Below are 20,475 nucleotides of genomic sequence, written 5' to 3'. Positions count from 1 at the left end.
TTAGCTTAGATAAGTTGACCCCCGAAACAAAAAATATCATTTTTTTGAAAATTTAAGCCTTGTTAAAGCATGTTTGTGATGTAATTTAATTAGAAAGTCTACTTATGTAAGTCAAAAGAGAGGAGGGGGTAAAAATTAAATAAATTTGATCATAAATTCGAGATCAGGGATTTTAAAAACTCCCTTACACGCCTTAAAAAGGTTTAAATTTTTCAGAAAAATGGTATTTTTATTTCGTGGGACTACTTATGTGGGCTTAAAGAGGGGAGGGAATAAAAATTAAAAATTTTAACATATAATTCGAGATCAGCGACCCTAAAAACCTCCTTGTACATCATTAAAAGTCTTAAATAGCAAACAAAAGGGATCTAGTTCATTTTGAGAGTCTTTCAGACCCCCGAAAGGGAGGAGGAAGAGCAAAAAGGAGTTTATTAATTAAAATATCTTTAATTTAAGGTTACTTTAGCATTTTGACCTTTTTAAAATCTTTTAAAAGTTATCTGACTTACTTTACGATATAAACCCCCTTCACCCCAATAGCGCAGGGGTTAAAACTAAAAAGTTCCGCTTATTTATTTATTTTCTGAAGCAGTCAATACACTTTTTTCATAAGAATCAAAAAATTCTAGGTTCGTTTATTGTACTATTAAGTAATTATATAATTTATTAGATGAAAAGAGGTGGCATGTTTCGGTAGAAATAACCATTTTTGAAACACTATAAAACAACTTGTTTTTGTTATATGATCTAACCATCAAAGATGTAACATTTCGCCAAATAATACATGATGTTCTCTCTTTAAAAATGAGTATTTGTCAGGGTATTTTTTTAATATATATATATTTTTAATTTTCTGTGGACTAAAACTTTTGTATTTAACTAATTTTTCTCTTTTTTTTGTAAACAAAGAAAAACGTATATTGATAATGTAATCGTAATTATATACAAAAATATTTCACAGTATTTAGGAAATTTTTTTCAGTTTTTGCTTAGTGGTTTCGATTATTTTTGATGGATCATTAATTTACAGGATGATTTTAAATAGTTGATATTATATAAGATGGCTGATCGAAGTATTAAATAGAGGAGAATTTTTTCAATAGATACAAAGAAATATCTTCGTTTTTGGCTCCGATTTACTTTGGTTAATTCAGTCAGGGAATTTTTGTTATAATCAGAGAAAATTATGGTTTCATAGATTTCAATCCTGATTTCATACGACTTCATTACGACACTTTTGCCTCTCATCGCCTAACGCTCGTAGCTCCAGCTTCACGTTCATGAAACTTATTATCATTAAAAGCTAATAGAATTTAGTTTGCTCGTTATGATTAATTATGTTCAGATTATATCTTTATTGTTATATAATGTCAATTAGTTAAAAATCACTCTGTACAAATCTATATATTATAAAAAAGCCTATATGTATTAATTTAAACAGTATTTGAGTTAAAAAGGCAGTATTTTTTAGAAAAAGGAAATACAACCTAATTAATGGAGCTAATTTATCAGTATCGAATTAGTAGTATTACGAAAATAATTACCAAGAAAATTTTATGTGATATTACGGGCTAATTTTTTATTAAATTGTTTAATTTCGACATTATTTATAGACATAAAGAATTGGGTATTTTGCTTCTGCAGCCTACCTTTTTTTACGAAACGACGCCGTTCAACTAGCGGCCTGAATGATATTCAGCCGTAGTGATCGTACAACAGAGTGACTCTTCGACAAAAAAAAGATTAAATATTTGAAAATTGTATAATTTCATAATTTAAAATATAATATATTGTTATTTGGTAATTATGAGATCAAATGGCGTAATTCAATAACAAACTACATCTGCGAAGAACTCAAATTTTAAAATAAGCACATCTATTATTGCGATAATGATTCATAGCAGGCCTACAACTACATTTTTGGATTTCTTGGCCATCAAAAGGTGACTGACCTGCCCCAGTATCTCTCAAAGAAATTGAACTTTCTGAAACTTCGTCGCCATAGTTTGAATTTGAAGAATACAACACTGACCGTAAAAACCAGTTTTTAATAGTACCACACCTAGTTCCAACTTTTGTCGCCACACTCTTCCATTGTTTTTTTTTGCGTCAATCAACCTGTAAGAAACACTAACAATACTGTTGCTTGCCGACGCCATTTTGACAGTGTATGGGTTTCAGTGCCAAGTGATAGAAAGTGGAACTAAATTTAAATGACTAAGCTCGACAAGTAGTTATATGTTATCGATCCAAGTCATTTGCCTAGTTGTTTGATTGAATAGCTTAATAACGTTCAGGCCGCTAGTTGTATGGCACCGGTTAGTAAAAAGACTAAGCTGTTAATTGAATGGAATTTCAAGAGTAATTAATTATTATCAAGAAGTTCTAGAAAAAACGAACTTTTAGCTTCAGTCATGATTAAATCTGAATATGTGGAATAAAGGGCTTTCATTATGAAGGAAGATTCTTAAAATTCTTAGATCGAAGATTCTCCAAATCAAAAGTTTTGGAATGAAAATTTCTTTTTCCTAATTTCGGAAATTACCTTTTCTTCTTCTAACATTTCTTGTCTCCAATGTCTTATCATTTTTTAAAGGCCATCCAATTCTATTATGTCCATGAATAAGAGACCCACAAAATAATCGAAACATTCAAAATTTTAAGCCAGTATAAAAACAAAAAATTTTCATAACGCAAAACATTTTCAATAAAAAAGAAAAACTTTTAGACTTATTAATTAAATTAAATTAAAAACACTGTATTATATAGTCTTTATAAATTTTAAGGAAAATATTTATTTTTTATTAAAAAACGGCCTCTTAATTTTCTTTTGTTTTTTTATTTACGCAAAACAAAAATTTAATTCACTAAATTATCAATTAAAAATACAACGAATTTAATTTATTTTTTAACAAATTAAATACAAAAAATGTTAGCTTCATTTATTTTCTTCTAATTTTGTATTTGGAAAATTCTAATTTTCATTTATATAATGTGTTAAGAAATTTTTTTAGTGCCAAATAATTTTTTTATTTTTTTTTAGTTTATATTTATTAATACTCCAGGCGTTGGCAAGGGGTTCCTGTGAACATTAAAAGGATTAAGTCGAGTTATCGGTCATTTAATCCCAAACCATTTTTTTTTTTGTGGGTGGCAAAAATATCCTTCTCCAAAAGTTAACAGAAGTATTCTTTTCCGAATTATTTCTGCGATATGAACCCCAACATTAAAAAAAAAAGATATAAAATCATTCTACGGGTCAAAAAACATGGGAAATGATCCATAACCCGACTTAACCCTTGAGTGTACACAGAATCCCTGTTAACGCTTGCATTATAAATCAGATGGCTCTACTATTTTCTATTGAACAGTGTACATCTAATTATTAGAGTAACATATTTTTTTGATCTGCTATATCGCCGCTATTTTATTACCAATAGTATCACTAGCTTGACCAGTACGGAATTCCGTAGCGCGTGGCTAAAAACAGTGGTAAACATCAATAGTAATTTACTTTTTTTATTGATAGGCAATTTTATTACATAAATGATATACAAATTACATAATGAACAGAATTAAATCATAATATTATTTCTCTAATCTGTTTTTTCCTAAGCGGTTTATTTTTAGACCGTGAGTCTATTTTTTAAAATCATGGAATTTGATAAAGGAACAAGGAAGATATCGCATGGACAGAAAAAATGGGCTAGAGAAATAATATATAAGAATTTAAAACATAGGTTCTCAAATTGATTTCGCAAAACCGACCCCACTGTATTCATTCATCTCCATCTATAATAAGGCTTGGATTTAGGAATTTGATGTACGAAGGCAGTTCCCAAAAAAAAATTCCTGTCACGGAGTGTTTGTTTCCATGCATCTGTTACATAATGTCTAAATTAGAAGCCTCTACAGTTTACACACTAAAAATTATCTAAATTTGAAAATATTCCCATGGACCCCCTCCCTTGTTGAGATATAAACCTTCATCAACTGAGGAGATTTTCTTGAAACATAGCTAACACTCAAGATCAAAACCAGTTCATCCGTTTAGGATATACGATGCCACAGACAGACACACAGATAAAAATGCACATTAAGCTTATAACATCCCTCTTTGTTAGGCGAGAGTTAATACCATAGCCTTGCCTTTCAATGTATGGCCTACGATTATGGTCTAAAAAAAGTCTTTTTTAAAACGGTCGATAATTATCCCTTGTAGGCGCTGGACACGTCATTAGGAACTACAATGCCACAGAGAAGTCGATCATCTTCATTCTGTATTGGAGGGAGGGGATGATGTCTTCTCTAAATTTTTTAATTTAACTCTTCAGGCTGAGCGACTTTCGTAACACATTCGTTATTCTTGTGATGAGAGAAAATTTCACGCTATTGCCAATGTCAATGACGTATAGGTACTTATTGGTAATTAAATGACGATATTTTTGTTTGGATTAAAACAGTTGGTTATTCTGTTTAAATGGATGGACGCTCGTTATTTAAACAAGAAATGCTTAATTTATATTTTGACACACACGTAACAGGATTGGATTTATAAGTGTTTCGTGTTCATGTGTTTAGGAAGAATTTGACATTTGATTGATATCACGATTAATTTTTGTAATCATTTCCTTTTTCAAGGGTCTAATATCGTATAAAAGAATGAGACGTTCGTTCTAAAAATTTCCAGATGGCACTACTTAAAGTTCAACGTTTTATTTTCAAAATTATTTTTTGAATAGAGACCCAAAAAAAATTAAGATTCCCTGCAACGATTATTCGTAGTAGTAAAATATTAAATATCGTAAATAGTAAAGATTGACATTTTCTACTTGACCGTGTTTAGAAACGAGACTTTGATATAATATTCCCTCCCTCTTTTTAAAAAACTCTTAAATCATTGTTCGTTCTAAAATTTACGCATGTCGTGAAATTACAGCCCAGTTGCCTAGTTAACAGGCTGAGTCTACCAAATTAATGGTTACGAAAATACTTTTCCATGTGTAACGCAGATAATAGTGTTTAAAGATCTACCTTTAAATGTAACTTTATTTGATAAACTGAACTTGTCCAACGACTGATATTGCAAAATATTAAGGTAGTACATAAGGCGTCATCCATTAATTACGTGAGCATAATCGAAAATTTCACTTCAACTTTAAAAAAAAAATAAATTATTTTACAGATAATAATTGTTTTTAATGTTCATTTTGTCTTAAGCAACTGAAGTGTAAAAAAAATCTTAAGTTAGGAGGAGGGGTCTAACCAAATCTCACCTAAAGGGGGTGGGGGGTCTAAATTGAATAAAAAAGCTTACGTAATTAATGGTTGCCCCCTAAAGAGTTTTGAATTGATAGCATTTTTGTTATTATTTTGAAGTCATTTATTTATTTGAATAATCCCCCCTAAAATTTTCAGAATTGATTTAGATTTGGTCCAACCTTATATAAAATAAAAATCAAGCTTTTTATTTAAAATTGCCTTGGTGCTCGTATATCATTAAAATACGTCCTGGTAAACAAAGTTAAAGTGTTCCGTTTTTATTTTTGCGGAGTGTATTTTGCAAACTTAAATACTTAACTACGTCTGCCCTAAAAAGGGAAATGATTACAAAAATTAACGTAAGTTGGACGTACGAGTATATTCTAAAAACAAAAAGTATCAATTTGATGTTAGAATTTGTTTGTGATGTCATGATGAGTTATGAGTAATGAGTCATGATGATAAAATCGTAAATCGTAAATCGTTGATGTACAGATAAATGGCCTTGTTGATAATATTAATATAATATAATAACTATGAACTATATGACTGTATAGTGTATTGATGAGAACATATTCTGCTTTCATATATATGTAATTGTACGTATATTAAATAGATTGTTCAAAATAAAATAAATGTGGATTATTTTATGCTCTGCTGTTTTTTTTAAAATCATTATCTACTTACCTCTTTGCATCCTGGAATTATGATCCTTCATCCCAGAGATTTTAATACTAAGAACTAGCGATAGAAAAAAGAACTATATGTGTTAGTTGCAGGCCTGTGCGCACAGGAGGGGTTTTGGGGGTCAAAACTCCTCCCATTGAGAATCTCTCCACGTAAATTAGAATTAACCTTATAGTCCTGTAAATGCACCCATTTATTTCCACTGACTAGTCAGATGCTCATGCATATTTTGATCTCGGTACATTCTTTGACTTTGTATTGAATCAAATACTTCAAATATGAAACCTAGATCTTAGCTGGGCTATCGTAAGAGGAAATGCTGGAGAGGAGCTCAGAGAAATTTGCAAAACTGTGAGCTATATCTGCATGAAAGTTCGTGTCGTAATAAACTCAACGCTCGAAAAAACAGACTCATTAATTTGAAGATTATAGATCGAGTTTTGAATCATTGCAAAATTTTTCAAATTTTGCTTGTCTCATAATGTTTGTATATTTTTAGTGAAATTAATCTCATTACACAATGTTCAGTACCCTGAAACAATTGTTGTTTGGTATAGGTGTTACCTAATTAGTCCACTTCCGGTTGTCTGCCTGAATCTCTGCCTGTCAACACGATAACCCAAAAAACGAAGAGATATCAAGCTAAAATTTTTAGAGCGTGCTCAGGACGTAAAAAATGAGTCTGAGTTCGTAAATGAGCAACGTAGATGAAAATAAAATTATTTGAAACATTTTTCTGTAAACATCATTGTTTACCCGTGAGGGAGCAAATTAGGACAAAACTTTGGTGTTCATTTTCTCCAAAACTATACATTGATTTTTGGTTTCGGTTAAAATTTTTTGAAAACTGGATTAAAGTAGTTTTTGTCATGTTGATCAAAAGTTCTTAGGGACTCAACTCTCAAAAAACCTCCCCTTTCGAGCCCTTTATGTAAACATAACCTTTGAAGGGCCGTAGCTCAGAAGAGAAAGGTTTTTGAGGGTTGAATCCATAAGAATTTTTGATCAGCATGATCAAAACTATCGTAAACCATGGTTTTCAAAAAAATTTAACCAAAACCAAAAATCAATATCTCATGTAAGGATAACCTTTAAACGGTCGTAGCTTGGAAGGGAAGAGTTTTAAGGGTTGAGTGCATAAGAACTTTTGATCAGTATGATCAAAACTACCTTAATCTATAGTTTACAAAAAAAATTTAACCGAAATCAAAAAATGAATATCTCATGTAAGGATAACCTTTGAACGGTTGTAGCTCGGAAGGGAAGAGTTTTTGAGGGTTGAGTCCATAAGAGCTTTTGATCAACATTATCACAGCTAAATTAATACATAGTTTTCAAAAAATTTTAACCGAAACCAAAAGTCAATGTATTGCGTGCGGAGTCCAAAGAGGTGACTTAAAAATAAAAAACAAATTTTCTTTTAATATACAAACTAAATTTTATTTATACAAAATATATAACAAAAAATATTTAATCCCTCTTTCCAATAACAATTTATTAAACTAAATTTTTTACCTCACACAGCCATGTCTTTTATTGCAAAAAATGTTTAAAGGTTTTTCAAATACAAAAACCTTCCGTTAATACCAAAAAAAATTAATAACACCAAAATTTCTTGTGAATAACACCCTACTAATTTATGGATAAAACGTACTTAATACAATTTTGGAAGCCCTTGTAGTTTACGGTCAATTGTAATCGGAAGCCCAACAATAATTTCGAATATCTATTTTACAATTATTTCTAATAGTGACTTCAAATCGCTTATTCGTTTTTTTACGTATAGTTGTACAGTTCAACTCTCATTAAATCGTCAAAATATCGAAGTCGCCCAAAGAAAAAATTTGAATTTTTGCCAAAAAAAAAAAAAAAAATGGGCAATTTACAAATTGCCCAAAAAAAAAAACGTATATACTAGTGAAGTTTCAACGCGATTTATCTTGCGAACAATAAAATTGCAATACAATCTTTATATCAAATATATTTAAGTGTTGCAATTTATTGCCCGCAAGATGCCAGTGCGAATCAAAGTTACTCGTTTGCGAAATAAGTTTGAGGAAGTTTAAACTATCCAATTTTTCTGGAACGACCGTTCCGGAAGATCCAAATTGATACTGAGAGACACCAGCTCCAAAAGAGAAAGAGAAACAATCAAAAAAATCCAACAATATCCTAGAAAATCTCGAGGAGCACGATATTTATAGCACAAGGTCCGCTAAAATCAAATAGTTGAAAGTAGCTATTAACAAAAAATGATTTCCTAATATGTTTACAATATTTGAATTTAGGAATTTTTTCGAACATTCTGGAAAGTGCAATGTTCTGAAAACAGATGGCCCTGTTATTGTAGAAACAAGTATTACTGAAAACTGATTACAATTAATGAATCGCATAAGCGCACGCTTGACTTTTAAAGAGAGTCGACTGTAATTTAAATTTCACCTACCTTTAAATACTTTTATCAATAAAATAATTAAGTTTTACTGTAACGATTCAGTTGTAGGATACAAAAAAGAAAACATTTGTTCTTTTTGTTTTTGGAAATGGCTGTCCGTTTTTCTTTTTTAAACACAAATAAACATTATTTTAGCTTTGGGATTTTCATATACATATATCTTACAATAAATTTTTTTTTAATAAAAAAATTGGTAAGTTAATACTTTATTTGAAACAAAAATAGCACCAAAGTTTCTATTAGTTTGGAAAAAATATTCAAAAAGCCCGTGAAAAAATTCAAATCGTAATAGAGAGGTTGCATTAAGTTTTCCTCCTTTCTTTTTATAAATCAATAAAAAAAAACTTATGTTTCGTTGTGACGTCATTGTATCCGTTGAGACTGAGAGCCAATCGGAATCTATAAACTTTTATCTTCTATATTCAGATTACTATCTGTCAAGTGTTAGCCATAACACTTTACAACGGTTGCGAAGATTCTTTCACGTTTATTTTAAAACGTTTTTTCTTCTTCAAAATTTCAAATGAAATGACCGCTTGAAAATTTACAATCCTTCACAATATTTCATACTTTATTTTAAAATATACAGAAAAAAAATTTATTAATAGCTGTGAGAGTTTTGCTCATCACTTTAGTAAAAAAAAATCGCAATTTGGATGGTTTCGTTATACTTCGTAGATGCACCGTGTTTTTAATGACAGACGACTGATAAATAAAATGTGATTGTTAATTATAATGGGTATGTTCCGTAATATTCACCAGTATACTGGCCAGTGCTAATGACGTCATAAATCGTCGCCATACTGGTGAATCGTTCCGAAAGAAACTGGCCAGTGCGTGTATATATTATGCTTAAATATATATTCTTATTGTATTCGTCAATTATAAGTAAGTCTTTTTCAGACGCTGTTATTCCTTCTTAATGAACAATAAATAAATAAATTTCTTCCACAAACACTCGGTGAACAAGTTTACACTAGCGTGCCCGTTTAACCAGTACAATATGGCGTCGATTTCTGACGTCATGGGCACTGGTCAGTATACTGGTGAATATTACGGAACACACCCAATACATTCGATAAGTGACATTATCTATCCAGAACAATTAAGTAAATTTATTTAGCATCGTAAACGAAGTTTGAAATTTTGTTCTTGGCGCTTGCGCAATAGCGTCAGATTTTCTCTCATCACAAGAGTAATGATTGTGGTACGAAACACAACCAGTCTGAAGGGTTAAAAAAATAACGCTTGTCAAGCAATACGAGAGATAATAATTTCTTTTAAGTTTACGCAATATAATCTCGACTAAAATTTACATATGGTTGAAGCAAGATTTACCAAAGTAACTTCTCAAAATATACCAAAAGTTGATTTTGTGGAGAAACAAACCATTTATCATCTCTCCATGCGGTGGCGTTACAAACCGATATAATGACGTCCCACTTGCGTTTGAATGTATAGTTATGGACAAAAAAAATGCGACACTATGCTTTACATCAGAAAAAAAAATGCTCATTGCGGAAACTGTGGCGACAATCTGACACAAAAGAACACCTGTATTAAATGACAGTTAAAATAATGGCGACGTGGAAAATTCTTAGTCAAGTAAGTTCTTCTTCTACGTTAGTTTATGCGCCTTTTACACTAAGTAAAAAAGGATAGTACTGTAAAACTGTAATTCCTTTTCTACTACAATCAGTGTACAATATCATACAAAAAGAAAACTAAAAAATTAAACAACGGTGTAATCGGTTCCTGCCAGATGTTTGCCAACAATGAGCGTTATCGAACATTCACGATATCATACCGAACGTATCACAACAGCTATGGCTAAGATAGGTTCGGAATGAAACTGCATCTTCTGGGAATTATTAAATGTTTATAGCGGACTTTTTGATATATTTAACTAAAAATCATGTAACATAATTGGGGAGGGGGTAATTGTGTCCACATGAATTTGTGTACTTGTCTTTTTAGGAAAAAATGGGTCTGAGTAAATATTTCGAAAATTCGAATTCTCAATTTTTTTTATAATCAGATTGCTATTTGAAAGCTAAGATTTTTGTAAAAAAAAAAAACAAGCAAGTAATATTTTTTTTGTAAATCTTAGCTTTAAAATTCAATCTTGTCCAAATAAACACACGAAATTCGATTTAATCTATCATTTTTTCTTTTTAATTCTAAAGATTCGTCTACGCGGTAAAGAAATAAAATAATTTTTTACTAAAAAAAATCGTAAATAAATCGCGAATCATCGATAAAAATAAAATAAAATATCGAATCAAAAAAATTAACCTATGTACAATAAATTTTTTGCTATGAAGGAGCATTTTATTTATTTAATAATTGGGATTTTGATCCAATTTGAACAAAAATGGATCATATATAAGTTTTATAACAAAACGGTTTTTACTTTTCCACGACAATTTTAAAAGAACTTTTCAAAAGAGGAACAAAAACGAACGACAAAAAAATGTTCGTAAAACATCGTTGTGATGTAATAATGTTAATTGAATAGTATACACTGTATACAATTATTAACTAACATTATGACGTTACACTATCTTTTACTAACATTTTTTTTATCGGCCGTTTTCGATTCTCTTTTGAAAAGCTCTTTTAAAATTACCTGTAACTTTAAAATTATCTAGAAAACATAAAAAATAAAAAAAGTTTTGTTATAAAACTTATACAGGGTGTTTTGTTATTGACTGCAGATCGTTGGTCTACAGAATAAGTTCATAAAGACGAAGGGAAAAGTTATTAACCAATTTTCGATCTCAGGCCTACTTTGATAGATAATTAACCAAATAATTTTATATAATATTAATTCAAAGTAAATAGTTTTATCGGATCACAGTTCACTTAGATATTAAAGGCAATACTAGCCTATTACATAAACTAAATGGGCTGTCTTATATTCTACAAACACAATAAAGTAAATAATAAAAATATTATTGTTTTTGTTATGTCAATCAGCCAACTGATTCAGAGAAGTTATTTTATGTATGTAAATATAAGACAGCCCACTTAGTTTATGTAATAGGCTTCTATTGCCTTTAATATCTGAGTGAACTGTGATTCGATAAAACTATTTACTTTGTATTAATATTATATTTATTTATTTGGTTATTAATTATCTCTCAAAGTAGGCCTCAAATCGAAAATTAGTAAATAACTTTTCCCTTCGTCTTTATGAGCTTATTTTGTAGGCCAACAATCTGCAGTCAATAATAGAACGCCCTGTATATGATATTCCCGTTTTTGTCCAAAAAAAATTTTTTTTTTCCAAATCCCAATTGTATATTGAAATTTTTTTGGTAATGGCTCAATATTTTGCACAGTGCCCACGGGCAGTGTTAAGGTTAAATCCGACCTTGAATGAATGTTTCGTAGGTCACTCAATTTACAAATGAACACATAATCTAGAAAGTTATGGAGATAAATCCCGTCCAAAAATGATAGATTAACTCGAAAAATACATTTAAAAAAATAAATAATGCATATAAATTCATATAACAAAAAAAAAAAAACTATATATCTGTTTTTTTCAAACTTTATCACATATTAGTAAATTGCTATAGTTTTGTTTATAAAGGTACAACAACACGATCACATTCTGAACACAAAATTTGTAAGTTTATGCAACTTTGTTACTGATCAAAGCAGTATAAACACAATCGAAAATTTTTCTTTTTTTTGGGGTGAAATAATATCATGTAGTTGAACCTTTATAAAAAAAAAAGTTTTATTGATAGTGATGTGTTGAATCACGTCTGAGTATTTCGAGAATAACTTCACCACTTTTAATATTTTTAAATACGTTGATCGCTTCGGCATGGGTTAAACCTTGCAAGACGATTCCATTCACCGAAATAATTTCATCACCTAGAAATTTAGATCAATATAATTTAAATGTTGAAAAACGTAAGAAAAATACGTTTTTCTTAATCGAAAATAGTATAGTAAACGAACCTTTTTCCCTTCGAAAAAGTTGTTTGTTGGGTGTATTGAGGGGTTTTTTGCATTGGCTTCAGAAAGTTATTCTAAAAAAGTCTATATGGTTAAAGCGGAATTTTTTAGTTTTAACCACCGCGCCATTTGGGTGAAGGGGGTTGTTTATATTGTAAAGATAAGTTTTAAAAGGTTTTAAAAAGGTCAAAATGCGAAAGTAACTCGAAATTTAAGATATTTTTAATAATAAACTCCTTTATGCACTTCCACCTCTCTTTCGGGGTTCTGAAAGACTCTAAAAATGAAAAAGATCATTTTTTTTACAAATTAATACTTTTAATGACGTTTAAGGAGGTTTTTGGGGTAGCTGAGGTTTAATTTGTTACCCCTCTTCCTCTTTTAGGGGGTAACAAATTTAACATTTTGACATAAAATTCGAGATAAGCGACCCCAAAAACTCTTTTATACATGATTAAAGGTCTTAATTTGCAAAAAATTGTATTTTTTATTTTTATTTTGAGAGGGGGTCTTATGTAAGCTACAAGATGAGGGGATGTGAAAATTGAATCAATTTGATCATTAATTCAAGATCAGCAACTTTAAAAACCCCCTTATACGTCTTTAAAAGTATTAATTTGTAAAAAAATGGTCTAGACCAACAAGCATGTTCATTTTGAGAGTCTTTCAGACTCAGGGAGGGAGAGGTGCTTAAAGGAATTTATTAATAAAAATATCTTAAATTTCGGATGACTGAGCATTTTGACCTTTTTAAAATCTTTTAAAAGCTATCTGATTTACTTTACGATATAAACCCCCTTCTCTCCAATGGCGCAGGATTTAAAACTAAAAAGTTCCGCTTTAAACCATTCAGACTTTCTTTAGGATTTTCTGAAGAGAATGCAAAATCCGCAAGTCAACACACCCAACAAACAATATTTCGTAAGAATCAAAACATTCTAAAAGACTTTAAAATAAAAAATGCTCTAAAATTCCAACCAAAATTGACTCTTCGAGTAACATCACCTCAAAGTCTTTACCATGATACTACTACCGATGGCGGGGGTGGAATAGGTTTTTGAGGTATGTGAAAGTCGAAGGGACGCCGAAAATCTTAGTCTCTTCGAAAACTGTAGTGTGTGGTATCGATTTCCATATTATTTTGCAAGGAAAATTAAATAAGATTAATATCAAAACGCTAAAATGAACCCTTCGTGAAATACACGTGTTTTTACTACGAAAAAAAATGCACTTAAAAAAATTTATAATTTGCTTGAATTATAGGAAACTGTCGAAGTTAGAAAAATGTGAAAATGTATAAAAAATTGTACTCACCAGCTTGTAAAGTACCTTCGTCAGAGGCTTGTCCACGTGCAAACACTGTTTTAACATATATTCCAATATTTCCGCGCGGCGAATCACACCCTCCAACAACTGAAAATCCAAGTGATTTACGTCCGGGTCCTTTTTCAAATTTCACTTTTAATTCAGAACATATTGACTTCGGTCTTCCAATAACACTTCCGCCACATGATCTAAAACCAAAACAATTATACACTTAGTACTGTGGAATTTGAGAAAAATGTTCCAAAATGCTTCTTTTTTTTGAATACTTTGGTCTAAAGATAGGTTAGGTTAGAGTGGTTGTCCTCGGATGGGACACACCTAGACCAAAGGTGGTCTAAAGATACAAATTTGCAAATAAAATATGTTAAGGAGAATCTAGCTCAAGGGTGAGACCCATATCTTTATATGGGTAACAACTTATGTGCTTAGATTTAGATACATATTTGATGTATATTAATATAAGTGAATTTTGAAGAAACAGTTATAGCAAACGCTAGGGACGCTATATTTAAATTTAATCTACGGTATTGACAGCAAACAATTAATTATTTCGTTCAGCAATAAAAATTTATTTCGTTCACGATATTTTGGTTGTAGCTCTTATTCATAATGCATTTTAAGAATCTGATGAAATCCTACATCGATTGCGGGGGTGGAAATAGGTTTTTGGGCGGATCTGAAAAACGATATTCGAAAACTGAAGTGTAAGGTATCGATTTCCTTATTATTAACTCACGAAGGGTTGATTTTACCGCCCGGTATTATTTTTATTTGACTCGTCATGCAAAATAATATGGAAAGCGATACCACACACTTCACTTTTCGGAGAGGCTAAGATTTTCACCATCCCTTCGACTTTCACATAACCCAAAAACGTATTTAGATCCCCGTAATCGATATAGGTCGAGGTCAAGGATTGACCTTGGTCAACGATTTAAAATGGTGTTACGCACTCGAAAAGTCAATTTTGGAGTTTTAGAACACAAAAATCAGAGAAAATATGATGTGTCACTCGAAAAAGCCTTTTAGATTAAGAAAAACCTATTTTTCTTATATCCTTCGGCATCTGGCTTAAACTATAATAATATTTTTTAGTTGAGTTTTAGTCTAAATTTCTAGTTTAAATTATTTCGGTGAATGAAAATGTCTTGCAATGTTTATTCAATGTCGAAGTGATAAAATAATTTAAAAAATAGTAAAAGTTATTCTTGAAATAATTTTTTTATAAAGGTTCAATTACACGATATTTTTTTCCAAAAAAAAAAAAGGTTTTCGATTGTGTTTATTATACTGCTTTGACCAGTAACAAAGCTGCATGTGTACAGACTTTTGATTTTCACATTCACAACCCCACAACCGAAATTGGAACTCATCAGATTCTTAAACTGCATTATGAATAGAATCTATAATCAAAATTTCTTGAATGAAATAATTTTTATGTTTATTTCGTTACATTGAGCAAATTTTTGCTGCAGTATCTCTAGTTCTAGAGTCCTGGAAACCAGAGGAGAATAAACTGACATTTAAGAAGGAAATTTTCCCTTCAAAGCGATAAAAAAAACTTGTTTACTTACCTTCTATTAACTTTTGATGGTTGCTCCACGGCAATACTTCTTCGACGTGGTGTCAAAAATTTCTTCATCCCCGTTGTCGGAGGTAGAGTTGAATTACTATTCTCAACATGTGAATTTTGTGGTAACATAGATTGCCTAGTTTTATTTCGTTTAATCCCACCGTTCGGCGTAGATGACGAAGTTGTTGCACTTGGATTCTCATCGATTTTCGCTCTTGGTACTTTAAATTGATGATTTTCAGGAATTGTTTCGTTTGGCAGTGATTTCACACAAGTTTTTGGTACTCTAGATAAAACAATTTCAATATAACCCGTCGATTGTCGAATTAACGTTTCTACATCCTGCATCGACAAACCACGTAACCTCTGTCCATTAATTTTTACAATTTGATCTCCCACACATATTTTTCCATATTTTTCCGCTTCACAATTCGGTAAAATTGATGTAATCACAAATTCGGAACAACTGCTATGCGGATTACTTTTTTGGCATGTAAATACAATTGACTGGGCTTCATTTGCGGTAATTCGTATACATTTGAACTCCTTGTCAATGTAACAAACTTGTTCCGCGTCGGATTTAAAGCTATAGTTAACGATTTGTCGTTTATGTATCGATTCAACTGAGTTGCTCGATTTTCTTAAGCGTTTTAAACTACCTTGCGATTGTAATAAATTCGATTTAAAGAATTCTTCGTCACAACTATCAGTATCATCTTCGGCGCCAACCAGTCGTTCAGGTATCGATGCATACTCACTTTTTAGATCGTAATTATGACTGGAAAAACTACCGGAACTATTTGAACGTCGCATTTCAATCATTTCATCTCCAATTGATCCCGGTTGACTTTCGAGGGTATCTGAACTCCGCATAAAATCATCTTCGCTATCGATTAATATTTTATTTAACACCGAACAAAGTTCATCCATTGACGTTAAATTTTGATTGGATAACATCGAACTTAACGCTGTATTACTAGCAATACTTCCTTCGGATAAACTTCGTTTAAAAAAATTTTTAACTGATTTGAAATTTTTTTTATAAGTACTACTTCGAAAAGGAGATGATAAGGATTGATGACTCTTTCGTGAGTTTGAAGTTGCATCGTCATTACTCGAGATAGTTTCGATCAATTCGCGTACAATTCGATGTCGATCTGAAGGCTGGCATAGCAACAAATAATCCACTAACTGTTTCTCCGATAAATTAATGTTGTCATTAATTTGAGAATTGCGTTTCTTATTTAAATTTCGTGTGGAAAATGGACTAAATTTACTAGATTCCTTTGGGTCTGACGTTGAAAAACGATCCCCATTCTCTGACGCTGATGTGCTACGATCATGTTTCAAAAATAGGTTCCGTAGTGATTCAACTCGGGATATTCGTTTTCGTATACGTTGAGCTGTTCCACCCAGTGATGTTTCCGAACTGGAGGCGATGTTGAATGGACTTGGCGACCATTGTCCAGTACGACCAGCAGATATTGAAAGGAATTCAGTTGAATCACTGCGTTTTAATTGATCCCATTTTCGTCCAACTTTTTTACTCCAAGTAGATAAGCCTAATATTGAATAAAAAGCACAATATTAGTTTTTTATTTATAGTCTGAGGGTAGAAAGAAGCAAAATTACTTTCGCTAAATAAGAACAAGTGAAAACAAACAATTCACTGACTTAATTGTTTAACTACCCCGTATAGAATGTCTTGTATGTCAGTCATAGACTATTAAGTACATAGACTGAGCATCGCCTATCTTACGGTACAGTGAGAGGTGTGGCAACATCTGAGGTAATTGCTTGGGTCAGCTAGGGACATTTATCAAGAAAATATACATTGAATATAGGGACATAAAAAAAACATATATCGAATGTCAAATTTTCATACCACAAAATGTTTTACATAAAACATCGTGATTTCACTGAACTTTTTCCTTTTTGACTTAAAAAAAATACTTTATATTTTTTATTACGATGAAAACAACACTTTGTTTTGACATTCCCACATCGCAGCCATGATGGATTTGACCCATGCAATTACCTCAGATGTTGGCACACTTTAAATCGTTTGAAGCAGTCACAGTCCATGCACTTAATGATCTAAGATGTCAGTGCTTGCATTATTTTTTATAAATATGAAGAGTTTTAAAATACCAACACAATTACGACAGCCTTGATTTGGTTTTCAAAAATTTTCAAAAGTTTTTTCTAGAATTCTTTGAGTTTTTTGAGAATGTTTCACAAGACAACTAGTTAAAGCTACCTGCAAATTTTCAACTCCCTATCTTTTATATTTTGGGAGGAAACGGACATCAATGTTTTGTCCTAATTTGCGCCCTTACGGGTAAACAGTGACGTTTACGATAAAATGTTTAAAACAAAAGTTGTTTTGTTTTCTAAGGACTATGTTCCTTATAAAACACACTTAAAATTACGAACTCAAACTCAATTTTACGTCCCGAGGACTATTACAATTTCAGCTTGATATCTCTTTTCATTTTTGAGTTATCGTGTCGAGGGACGGACAACTGTAAATAGATTAAGTTAGTGATTTATTGAACATCTATACCAAGTTTTTTTTCGTATCATCAACATTTCTAAGCGTTACAAATTTGGGATTAAAATTTATATACCTTGATATATATTTCGCATATACAAGGTATAAAAACGGTAATTTTAGACAAGATTCGAGCCAAATGACTGGAATATTACGAATTTCTTATCTCCGTATCGATTAATCTTCTTCGGTTTACGTTAGGCTTAGAGTTTAATATTTTTAAAAAGAAGGAAATAGGCCCAGCTCTGACTGTTTCAGTATTTCATCTTGTTCAATATTTTCCAGGTCAGATCTTGGAGAGCACGGAATTCCTCGCGTGAATGCAACACACCAAGGGACCTCAAAATAATTTTCACTCAGCCGTGGCTTGTTTTGTCACCCCTGTATGAAACTATCTTGAAAAAGATTGTTTACACCATCTTTTTAGGATATATTTATGATCCAAAATTTGACAGGCCACGGTTTTTTACTTTTCAAAATTTTTAGCAAAGTATGTGATTCAGTTTTATCTCAAAAGTTTCAAGTGTTTGGAACCCATGAAAAAATTCACCAAAATAACAAGCAAGTCTTTTTAGCAAAAAGGTCACGTTTCTTAAGCCTCATTTCAATATTATTGAAATGATTTAGTGATAATCACTAAATCGAAAGAAAAGTTCCATCCACTTCAAAAGTTTCAAATGATTTGGAAACCATGAAACTGTCTTGAAAAGATTCATCGGATTTTTTCAGAGTTCGAAATTTGTCAAGGTTTCTGGCATTGTAAAATATTTGTTTAACAAAACATGATCACTTTACTCAATTAAACAAATCTTTGAGAAAATTTTATATACTTAGTTCAATTTATCAGCATTTTTTTTTTTTTTTTTTTTGGAGTCCTGGAAACTTAACTTGCGAAAAATTCGTTAGAAAAACTTTTAAGTATAAATTTGAATTTTCAGAATAAACAAAAGAATATTGACAAACCTAAGTGAAATATAAGCAATTGATTTAATGCGATGAAGCACCGAAAAAATTAAAAATAAATAAATAAAAGTAGGTAAATCGTTGCGTTAATGAACAAAAAGTTTAACAAACCATGACAAACTTTGACAGTTTCAAAAAATTTAAAGTGAAAGTTTAATCTTTTCTCAAAAATTTTACACTTTTGGATCTCATTAAACTGGTTTAAAATTAAATCGATAGAAAAATTACGCACGATTTAGGGCCGAAAATTAATAATTTTACGCAGAAGACTTGCTCAAAATGCAAACAAAATTGATTTCAAACATATTTTGGGACAATTTACAGTTATCAATAACAAAACGAAATAATTAAGTTTTAAGGTGTCAAAATTTACAAAAAATCACCCAATTTGGATGGTTTAAAGATAAAAAAAGAGAGCCTGAAAATATTTTTAGGGTAATTTACATCATGAAATTGACTGACAAATTCCAAGCACTTGTTTAGGGCTTATATCTTTAATAAATTTCGTTTGAACAAAATTTCTTAAGGTGATGTAATCTGAAATAGATCCTCAATAAATTTGACAGTCCCAAAAAAATAATATTTAAATAAAAGATTCCTCTAAGAGTATAATTCACGTGACTTAGAAATTCTACTAGTAATTCTACTTTAGAAAACTAGGGCACAGTTCGGAAAATTGAATAGAAAGTTGACTTACCATTTTTATACGATTTTTGTGCCGTTTGTGCTGATGTTGTTGACGCTAAATTTTGTTGTTCTGGTACACGAATTTCCTCACTATTTTCATTAACTTGATCACAGAGTGGCGATAAACTGACTAGACGTGGACTCGAATCCGAAAAATGTCTTTTAAAAAGACGCATAACTTAATAATATTTTCTCGCAATTTAATTTCACACAACTATTCACAAATTCCAAAAAACACCACAAAAACATTTATAAACAGGTCTAAAAATTGTTTACACTGTTTTCGATTCAAAACATATTTTTGCATAATAATTTTTCTTGTGATATTTAAATTTTTGTTTGTAGGTAGTCTTATAAATTTTTTTATGAAAAAAATTCATAATATCCTTGGATTGAAAATTAAAAGACACCTACATTTGAATTATTAATTAATAGGTATTTATTAATAATAATATATGTTTTGTGTAAACATTGTATTTCGATTAATTACTGAAATCATACTGAAATCAAATACACCTGTTTTAAAATCGTACTAATCGTACATTGTAATATCTTAACCTGGATATGAAGTAAAGGTGAACGGACCTCTACACTTCAACTATAGTCAATTTCAAATCGTCAAAACTGACTTAAGTAGATCCGATTTTTTATTTATTGATTATTTTTTAAATTTACTTCAAATTAATATTATTTAATTAATATTATTTAGATAATTTTCTTATGTTTATTATTTATGTTTATGAAAAAATATATCTATATTTTTTAAAATAACTTTTTTAGATTTTTGTTTTTGTTGTGTATTTAAGTTGACTTGAAATGTGTAAATAAACTAGAAAGGTAATCGATAGTTTCGTGTAGGGAAAACAAGTAATCACTTTTTGTGATTTAATTAGTTTAGTAATGTTGTTGTTTTTAATCAACAAACCAATATATCCGGTGTAATTACGATTTATCAAAAATCCTGCAGGTACTGGATGTCGTCCCTATAAAAGATTT

General features: G+C 30.6%; 1 protein-coding gene across 1 annotated transcript; it reads right to left on the bottom strand.

Annotated features, from left to right (window-relative positions):
- Window positions 1–12,111: 12,111 nt before the first annotated feature.
- Window positions 12,112–19,758, bottom strand: LOC123302117. Its single transcript, XM_044884900.1, has 4 exons — window positions 19,490–19,758; window positions 15,277–16,837; window positions 13,691–13,890; window positions 12,112–12,292 (listed from the first exon to the last, which is right to left on the bottom strand). The coding sequence occupies exons 1-4, from the start codon at window positions 19,653–19,655 to the stop codon at window positions 12,153–12,155; spliced, it is 2,067 nt and encodes a 688-aa protein (XP_044740835.1). The 5' UTR covers window positions 19,656–19,758; the 3' UTR covers window positions 12,112–12,152.
- Between the last annotated feature and the right edge of the window lie 717 nt (window positions 19,759–20,475).

The sequence above is a fragment of the Chrysoperla carnea genome, chromosome X (assembly GCF_905475395.1).
Source record: "Chrysoperla carnea chromosome X, inChrCarn1.1, whole genome shotgun sequence".
In the NCBI taxonomy this organism is placed as follows: domain Eukaryota; kingdom Metazoa; phylum Arthropoda; class Insecta; order Neuroptera; family Chrysopidae; genus Chrysoperla; species Chrysoperla carnea.
This window is presented reverse-complemented; position numbering and strand designations above follow the sequence as displayed.